At 43.4% G+C, this 9,805-nt stretch overlaps 2 protein-coding genes across 4 annotated transcripts in view; one reads left to right on the top strand and one right to left on the bottom strand.

Moving 5' to 3' along the window:
- Positions 1 to 7,721, bottom strand: part of CUL4A (cullin 4A) — a 74,972-nt gene extending 67,251 nt beyond the window's left edge. The window contains exons 1-2 of one of the 2 annotated variants that reach the window (XM_019524114.1): positions 7,542 to 7,721; positions 3,856 to 3,971 (exon numbers count right to left, since the gene is read on the bottom strand). In XM_019524114.1, coding sequence (XP_019379659.1) covers positions 3,856 to 3,971; positions 7,542 to 7,695 — 270 coding nt within the window. In that variant the 5' untranslated portion in view covers positions 7,696 to 7,721. The remainder of the gene's footprint in view (positions 1 to 3,855; positions 3,972 to 7,541) is intronic. The other variant, XM_019524113.1, reaches the window with a different exon arrangement.
- Positions 7,722 to 7,725: 4 nt separating this feature from the next.
- Positions 7,726 to 9,805, top strand: part of PCID2 (PCI domain containing 2) — a 19,735-nt gene continuing 17,655 nt past the window's right edge. The window contains exons 1-2 of one of the 2 annotated variants that reach the window (XM_019524116.1): positions 7,726 to 7,822; positions 9,544 to 9,545. In XM_019524116.1, the coding sequence (XP_019379661.1) occupies positions 7,741 to 7,822; positions 9,544 to 9,545 (84 nt within the window). In that variant the 5' untranslated portion in view covers positions 7,726 to 7,740. Of the gene's footprint in view, positions 7,823 to 8,183; positions 8,278 to 9,543; positions 9,546 to 9,805 lie in introns of those variants that run through there. The other variant, XM_019524117.1, reaches the window with a different exon arrangement.

The following is a 9,805-nucleotide window of genomic DNA, read 5'->3' as shown; positions in this document are numbered from 1 at the left end:
AAGACTACTGAAATGCATGTGGCAAAGATACTTCTTGATTTACTCCTAAATGTTTGCTAAGTAGGCAATGATACCTATAAAGAAGTAGGAGCACAGTTATCTATCAGAAACACAATTATGCTCTGGTAGTCCACAGAAATGTATGAGAGAAGTACAGACAAGACCAAACACTGTTGCAAGTAAAAATATCACTAAAACAAGCCTAATGGTGTCATTTGTCACTGTCATAAATTAATCTCTTAGGAATACTTAAAACAATAAGACCCTAATCTGTAACAATGACTCAATGATTCAAGAAGAAAGAAGCCATGATAAAAGCTTGAAATGATGTGATGCTATAAAGTAAGTAATTCAATAACATGATGTTCAAATTTCTGCTAACATTTTTAACAGTGACAGGACACGGTATTTGTGAGGGATGGAGATAAATGTGGGTCTGAAATAAATTTGCATCATGAAGCAGTTGAGAATTAGACTCCCAGTGCTGAAATGTTAGTGACACCTTGCTAATTGACTTTTACTTCCCTGAGGGCAGAACATTCATATGCCAAATTAGGCGTGATATACTTCATGCATAACGTATAGTAATTTTACCCTAGAGACTTACTTTTAAAATGATCTTATGCAGAGTTACAGGTAGATATAAAAGTTGGAAAAAACTTCCAGAAGAGAATGATTTAAAAAACTTCTTGACTGTACTCTGGGGGCTAAGAAGAGGTCATGCTAGATACACCAGTTTCATTATCCTGAGAAGTGCACAAGAGGAACCTAGTAGCCAAACTGGAAGAAAAGGTAGAGAGTGGAGCAAAGGGGTGGGTAAAGGAAGGGAGTGGAGTGGGAGTTGATGGGGAGGAAACAGAGTACAGTGTGTAAAAAGGAATGAAAAATAAAGTAGAAACTTACAGAACCAAACAAATTTGGAATAAAAGGAATAAGTGGAGGTTTGAAAACGGAATAAAAAGGACCAAAAAAATAAACAATGAGACAGAGATGGCAGTAAGAACACAAAACAATTAAATTGGAGCTTAAATGTCCCTAAGCAATATTGAATCAAAATATGTGAACTGAAAAGGAAACTAAGAACGTGGAAAGTGTGACATATTTTAAAGTGAACACATTAGAAATAAAGATCACAGCACTTCAAGTAGAGGTAGATATATACTGATTTCCACTACCAAAAGTATGTTATTGTTTTTGTACATGTTGCACCTATAACTGTTTGGTAGAAGGGCAGGCAAAGTATCATCTTAGAAACTGGATCAAATATATTGGAAACTAAAGAGAAATGATATGGAGAAACTGAATCTGAATAAGACTGGGATAGAGGAAAATTAACAGTGCTTGTCACCCAATTGATTCCCAATGACTTTACAGTATCCTGAAACTGACACCCACTTCACAAATTCCTAACTGGGCCAACAGCATAATGCTATCATTCCCTATTCTTTCTTCCCTTGTATTAAAGAAGATTAACATTTTAATATACAAAGACACAAATTACTTTGACTATTCAAGCACTGTTAAAAGTAATATGACAACTGTCCATATATAATTAAAAGCTAAACAGAACAAAAAGATGGCCCCTACCAGAAAGATGAAGGGAAGAGAAAGGATGAGAGCAGTACTGTTATGGTAGTGGCATAATGCTAAATTAAAACTTATATAGAGCAATGAAGCCACCATATGAATTTCTTAGAGCTTTTACAAAGCATCCTTTTTCCATAAAACTCAGATTGTACAACACAAGGGCTTGCAAGATGAGGCCACCGATCACACAATTAAGGGTTTTCAAGATCACATAGAAAAGGAAGGAGAGACTAGATGCTGTTGTCACTAGGAAGGCAAAGACGAAGTAGCTGTTTAGGTCCCTTCCTACCCTAAGTAGACTATGATACTATGAATAGGAGTAACAGTGTATTTCCCATTTCTGTGCCAAGTATTAGAAACCCTTCGTCCTACTTTAGAAAGCACATCTCTTTAGTTTTACCTTCAACTTAGCTAAAAGCTCAGATAAGTGAAAAACAATTAGACTTAGGGAACAAAATAACAGTTATATTAGAGGGTTTTAAAAAAAGCTCTAGTTAATTATTTTAACAAACACTTCAGGCTCAGCCACCATTACTGCAAATTCTTGCCAAGTACAAAATCAAATCCATATTTAATATTAAATCTGAATCTCATCAGTGGTAGTTCCTTAAAGTTTTCCTCGTCAAACTCGAAAAGTAATAGAGGACTACAGCTTTTGATTATGTGGCAGATCAGGTTGTAAGCCTACATGCTGGGGTCTGTAGGCTCACAACTTCCTTTCCAAAACGACAGGTAAAGAGACAAAGAACAGAAGCTAAAGGCATTACAAATTCTTCCCTGTGGATGGGACTATGTCCAGAATGAGGCAGTTAGGACTATTTACAACTACACACAATATTTCTCACCAAGGCTGAATTCAACTTTTCATTTCCCACCCAAGCAAACAAGTAAATGAGCACAGACACATTTAAGAATCTCGTTAATTTGCACAATGGATTCATTATGACTTAATGAACTGGCAGTATATATTAGGAGTTTGCAAATTTAGCAAGAAGAACAATAAATCTGATGTTTGCTTTTGTACAATATAGGTGAGCTCAAGCCCTTCTGTTCTTTTCCCTCTTGACAAAAAGCATGTGGCTTTGTTGATTTCATGCTCATACTAATACAATCTTATCTCTCACCTTTCAAAATGCCAAGTAACTGGTCTTTAGGGGATTAAGAAATTAAGAAAACTTTATGATTTTTCAGCTACTGAGCTTTAAATCTTTGAATGTGAAACACTTACAAAACTGGAATTTTGCAATCCTATAAAACCCACGACATAAGCAACAACTACCTACAGTTACTTATGGAAAAGACTAACTTACACTTCATTTTCAAGTTAATATAGTGGATTTAAAATGCATTTGAGAAGGATATGTTGTTAAATGCTCCAAATAATCTTTGATAAAAAGACAAGCACCAGCTTAACTGACCAACAATTATTTTGAGGTCTTTGGATTTATTTTGTTTTTATACTGCTGTAGTTACTGATTTTTATAAAAATGTTATTGCCATAAAGTACACATACTGTAAAGTAAGAATATGGATGAAGACGATAAAAAAATGAAGACTATTTAAGAACAAAAAATGAAGGTAGAGAGAAGGATATGTCAAAGATATCTCTTATCCCAAAAAAGTTCTAGCAATGTTTCCCCTAATTTAGTAACAGTTTTAAAAGTCTTCAGCGGCGGTGCAAATATATCAGAATATGAATATGGTAGAACCTGATACTAATTTCATCTGCACAGATATTTTTTCTGGCTCCAAAAGGATTTATGACTGAAGCTTAATTATGAGAATGGCTTTGGTAAAACAGACCACAATTTTATTACTGACCAGAGTATGCCTGGATGACAAATAGACATAAATATGACTTGCAGTTTAAATTATGGAACATAACATCTCATTTGATATCTTAAGCAGATGAATTGTGGGAGAGTACCACCACTCATCCCTTTTCTCTCCCACAAAAGCTGGTCCCCCAATACATCTCTGTATGCCTCAGTATAACCTGCCAGTTAGATGGGCCCTGATAATGTTCTCCATGGACCAACAGACAGTTTCCCTGAGGATCATATTTGGGGAACCACTGATCTAGAAAATGAGAAATGTCTTAAGAAAACAACTCTCACAATCAGTAGCAAGATATAATTAATTTTTAACATCTACAGCACACAAACAAAGCTTGCAAATTTACATTTGTCTAAGAATATTCCAAAGCAACAAGTGTCATGCTATACTTCTCAGTTTGGCATAAAAAAATAAAATAACCAGGACTCTTACCTGGTAGAGCTCTTCAAGGTTGTATTTAATAGAGGTACTACTTTGTATAGCTCTCACTGCTTCATGAAGCTTCTGCCATGTGTCCTGAGTGTAATTATCAGGCAATTTAGGTCTTTCTGCAAAGCCAAATACAGGTGGAAAACTGAATACCCAATCTACATGACTGGTTTTAGGCATCTCTTTCAAAATACTTGGTTAAATTATACCAAACCACATGTACTTTCACAGTTTAAGCTTGAAACAATATATTTTTAAAAACAAGTAATATTCCTAATTCCATGGGAGACGGTAAAAGACATTAAATGCCTTTTTAAAGATGTATATCCAGCTGTATCCAAAAGGCTCACATAAAAACTAAGGCTTTCTTGGTGATATCAAATGCGCACAGCATCCTCCTTCAGGTGTCCTTTAAAAATGTTTTTTTTAAGAGTGTGTTCATGGCTCAGGTTGGGGAAGGTGCCATTAGGATAGGTAGAGAGAGTTTAATAGTGATGTAGAGTTAAATTTTGCTTTCAAGGTAAAACAGGTGTCTTGCAGAACGGTACTTTGTGCCCAAAAGCTAGTCTAACATCTCTGCCAACTGTACTGTTGATCCAAATAGGTATCACCAAAAAAACCCATTTCACTTCTTGCATATGTCCTAAACTGTCACTGCTAAAAACAATATTCCAGCCCTACAACTTTTTTCTCTCAGGTAGCTGACATAGGAGGCTCTTGCTCCACAAGCTACTTTGCCCAGACCATCCTCTTCAGATGAATGGGCTCCTACTCAAGAAAGTGGAGGTTCTGTCCACATGGAACTTCTTGTACAACATGGACAAAGCATGTTAACAAGTAGTGTTGAGGTGATGTTGTTGCCACAATGGTCTAGAAAAAATGTGAGGGGCAAGAATTCTTGTGGGAGACCACTTTTACTAGCTCAACTGTATGGTTGAAGCTTTTGGGGATCCCAGTATCCTTCCCCAAGGCCTCTGGTAGAGCAGATACTACTTAGCTCAATTGTATCCACTTCTCAGAGGCCTGAGGAAGCCAACTGTAATCCCTGAAAGCTGGCCTCTCTCTATCCCAACCATATAGTTCAGGGGTAGGCAACATTTTTTGGCTGGAGTGCCGAAAAAACCACGTCTACCTTGGAAGGTGTCAGAGTGCCGGCATGCAAGAAAAACAAAATGAGGGTGAGGGCGGGGGTGGTATACATGGCAGGATGCACTGCATATTAAATACTCATGAATGTTGCCTTTGTTGTGTATTCCTTTTTTGTTGAGCATGTTGCAATGACAGAGAAAAAAGAGACAAATAAGAGAGAGAGAGAGAGAAAAGGAAAGCAAAGAGAGAACCAGACATATGCACACAGAGAACCACATGCACAAACACAGAGAACCAGAACACACCCAGAACAGACACATGCACACATACATCCAGAACGAGACACATGTATGTGCACACAGACACACAGGACCAGATAGAGGCAGACAAACACACAGAACCAGATGCACGGGCACGCAGAGCCGGGCTCTTGGGCCACTGGACAAAGTCCGCTCCAAGGCACACACGCACCCACTGGTATGGAGCTAATGCCGGAGCGCGGAGCAGATGTTTGCAGCCTCCTGGCTGCAGCCAGCCCAGGCTCTGGGTAGCTGCTGCCAACCACGGCAGGGCTTGCAGCCACCCAGCTGCCTGCTGGGAACAGCCCGGGCTTCGTGGCTGGCAACAGCTGCCTAGAGCCCAGGCCAGTGGTGGCATGCTGAGCAAAATGGCATTGCGTGCCGTACCCAGCACACATGCCGGAGGTTGCTGACCCGATGTAGTTAGTTGAGCCAATAAAAGATACTGCCCACATGAACATTTTCCTCTCGCATATTTCCTGGGCCATCACAGCACCTCAACGCAACTTGGACTTTTTAACACACTGTCCATGTTTGCGAGAGAATATCTCCATTTGGGCAAGCATCTCTATTTGGGCAGACCCTCCACCTTCTTCAACAGGAGTCCATCCATCTGAAAAGAATGGTATGTGCAAAGTAGCTTGTGGAGCAAGAGCCTATGTTAACTTCCTGAGAGAAAAGAAGCCATTAGGCTGGAGTGTTGTTTTAGCTGTGCCAGTTTTGGAAATACTCAAGAAGCAAGGTTTGTTTTTTTGTGGTATCTTTTATTGGACCAACAGTACGGTTGGGACAGATGTTAGACAAGCTTTTGTGCACAAAGTGCTGTACTGCAAGACATTTGGTTTGCCTTGAAAGCAAAATTTAACACTACATCACTATTAGAATCTCCCTACCTATCCTAACAGCATCTTCCCCAAACTAAGCCGTGAATATGCTCTTAACCAAAACACCTTTTTAAGCAAGGACAGCTGAAGAAGGACATGTGGGCGAACCCTTCACTTCCTTCCACAGGACTCCATCCAGTGGAGGGGGAGGGTCTGCACAAAGTTGCTGGCAGAGTGAGAGCCTCCTCCATCTACTCTTGCCTCTGAAGTTCTGGGTGCAGGGGCAGCATGTAGGCAAGATCCTCCCACTGGAAGCTGGGCCCTGGGAAGCTAATTACAAGACTTGTAGGACATCCTGCCTGCAGTGCATTGGACAGGGGTACACCCTCCACTTCACAATGCCATTTAAATCCATCTTGGTCTGGGTAACAGACCAGTGCAGTGACTATGCTTGATCTTAGCCCACAAGAGGCAGCATCTTAACTGACTTTTGGGTTGGTTGTCAGCACTTTCTTATGATAGAGATCCTGGTTTTCTCTGATAAAATCCCCAAATTTCAGTTTAATAAAAGGAACCCCAAATACACATTTTTCCATGATAAAAATGAACCACTACTAATATAATATCAATAACATATCTATCTATAGATATTTATTAGTGGTGGTTCATTTTAATCATGGAAAAATGTGAAATCATCTATTTATCCATTCATCCCTATAGATACATCTCTATCTGTAGACATATCTCTATCTATGAAGATAGAGATATATCTATAGATCAGGGGTGGGCAAAACGCAGCCTGCAGGCCAGGTGCGGCCCTCCAGGTCATTTTATTTAGCCTTTGGGGCCCCTAAAAATTTAGAAAATTAATATTTATCTGCCCCCTGGCTGCCTGTCATGTGGCCCTCGATGGCTTGCCAGAACTCAGCAAGCGGCCCTCCGCCCAAAATAATTGCCCACCCCTGCTATACATAGATAGATATAGTGGTGTTTCATTTCAATCATGGAAAATGTGGATTCTGGGTTCCTTTTTTTAATTTAAACCTAAATTGAGAATATGTATTTTTTTCAATCAGAGAAAACCAGGATCCCTGCTTATGTCCACTTGCCTTGAAATACAGAAATGCTTCAGCTTGGATGCCCCCCCACTAACTCCCCCACGAGAGCTACAGCCCACACTATAAAGTCTGGAAGAAGATAACTTATTTGAACGCTGATTTTTCCAGCAAACACCACAGTGTTTTGCTCCCGGTGCGATGGTCGCACACTGAAGCCCTGGCAGCGCGCCGACAAGCAGTGCAGGGGGCAGGGGCCTCCTCGGCGGGGCCCCAGGAAGGCGGCAGCCCCGAGGCGCGGGCGGGACGGGGGAGGCCCCTGTCAGAGGGGAGCACCCGGCCGGGACTGGGCTTGCGGCTCCCCGGGGTCCCCGCAGGGCAGGGCAGGGGCCGGGTCGGGCCGCGGGCCGCCCCGCACCCACCTCGGAAGTTCTTGATCACCAGCTTCTTGGAGGCGGCGGCAGCGCCTCCCCCCGAGCCGACACGGCTCCCTGCCAGCGCCGCAGCCTTGGTAAGGCCATTGGTGTGGCCCACCAGCGCCGTCAAGTGCGGCTTCTTGCGCGGCTCGTCGGCCATCTCCGCCAGCCCCGGCCCGCCCCCCGCTCCCGCCCCGCCCGCAAGATGGCGGCTGAGCCCTGCCCCCCCACAACGGTTGGCTCGCGCTGGGGGGCAACGGACGTGTCCCCAGATGTGGTGCAAATGTGTCTGCGTGTTGTGCTTCCACGGGCGGGGGTGGGGGGAGCAGCTGGGCTTGGCGACTTGCTGCACAGCCGAAAACCCCAGTGTTCCCAGGCACCGCCCCCTGCCCCGGCGCGTGCAGCAGCAAGCTCCACCTCCCGCGGACGTAAATGGGGGGAGGGGTGGGAAAGTCGGCGCTGCCCTTTCAACGGAAGAGAAGTAGGGGGCGGGGGGCGGAGCTAACTTTCGTCACCAGGTGGGCGTAGCCCCGCCCCCTTCTGGCCCTACCCACACGTGATGGAGTAAGAGGCGCGCCAGGGGAAGGAAGGGGATAGGGGTGGAGGTCACGTGAGGCGAGGGAGGGCGGGGCTTTTGTTGTCGCCCGGGCGTTCGGGGCGCGTGGCGGAGCTGGTGTCTCACGGGGCGGCCTGTCCTGCCCAGCGCATGGCACACATCACCATCAACCAGTACCTGCAGCAGGTAGGCGGGCGGCTGGCGGGCACTCGTTCTCCCTGTCCCCGTGTGTCTGCTCACGCACCCCGTATACACCCCCTTCAACACACACGGATACACGCACGCACATACCCAGTGTACACGCACGCATACATACACCCAATACACGCATGTGCATATGCATACACCCACTACACGCATACACACATGTACACACCCAATACACATATGCACACACTCATCCCCAGTATGCACACGCATATACCCACTACACACACACATACATGCACACACATACCCAGTATACATGCAGGCATATGCCCACTACATTCCTTGGAGTCTTAGACCATAGGCTCCCTATGCCTGATGAAGACTGACTGTGCCTGAAAGCTTGCAAAGAACTTTTTTCCAGCTACTCAGCTGGTCTACTAAAAGATAGCACATCTACTCAGAGAACCTTGCCTGTTTATGTCCTTAGACCAATGCGACTACAACCAAGAACTCAGATACCCGCCACACACACATGCATGCACACATACACATGCAGTATATACACCTGCACATACATGCACCCACACACACACCCAATATGTGCACACATGCATGCAAACACATATGCACATACACCCAGTACACACACGGACATATGGAGCCCCTCTGAAGTCTTCCTGGAGGGTGGTGGATGCATTAATGCAGGGGTGTCAAATTTACGTGGTCTCATGGGTCACAGATGTACACGGGAGTAGTCCACGGGCCACGTGAAGAGCACAGGGCTGGATCGGACCCCCCCAGACTCCGCCCAACATGCTTCTGTATTCTGAAGCTTCTATACTTAATTTGTATTGTTAAACATTAATAACATTCAGATACATTTAAGAGACATGATTCCCTGCACTTAAAATATCCTCCATTTCAGGAAAATAAATAAAATAATGAAAATGAATAGTGTATCTTTATTCTTGGAAGTGTAAGTGAAATTGTTAAAGACATGTTAGAAACTTTGTACACTTATCATCCAAAGACAATGATGATATAACATTGTTTTGTACGATCTCTGGTTTACTTTGCTCTTTGCAAGCAAGGAGAAAAAAAGGTGGTGACAGTGTTGGTCACCCACATCACTTGCAGAATTTCCATATGTATTTTCTGGACTTAAGTTATTTGGAAGTAATGCATGAAATACTAATTTTTGAAAAGTCATTGACAAGAATATACATGCATCTGCAGGAAAGTGGCTTTATTTGTTATGTGGCAAAAGGTGGCTAAGACTAGAGCTTATTCATAGCTTCATAGTTGTTAGGGTCAGGAGGGACTTCAATAGATCATAAAGTCCGACCCCCTGCCCTGGGCAGGAAAGAGCGCTGGGGTCATATGATCGTAGCCAGGTGCTTGTCCAGTCTCCTCTTAAAGACCCCCAAGGTAGGGGAGAGCACCATCTCCCTTGGAAGCCCATTCCAGATTCTGGGAACCCTTACTGTGAAGAAGTTCTTCCTAATGTCCAACCTAAATCTGCTTTCCATCAATTTGTGGCCATTGTTCCTAGTTACTCCAGGGG

The sequence above is a fragment of the Gavialis gangeticus genome, unplaced genomic scaffold, assembly GCF_001723915.1.
Source record: "Gavialis gangeticus isolate Ggan-Ray unplaced genomic scaffold, GavGan_comp1, whole genome shotgun sequence".
Lineage (NCBI taxonomy): Eukaryota > Metazoa > Chordata > Crocodylia > Gavialidae > Gavialis > Gavialis gangeticus.
Note: the sequence above shows the minus strand (reverse complement) of the source record. Positions and strands in the feature narration are given on the sequence as shown.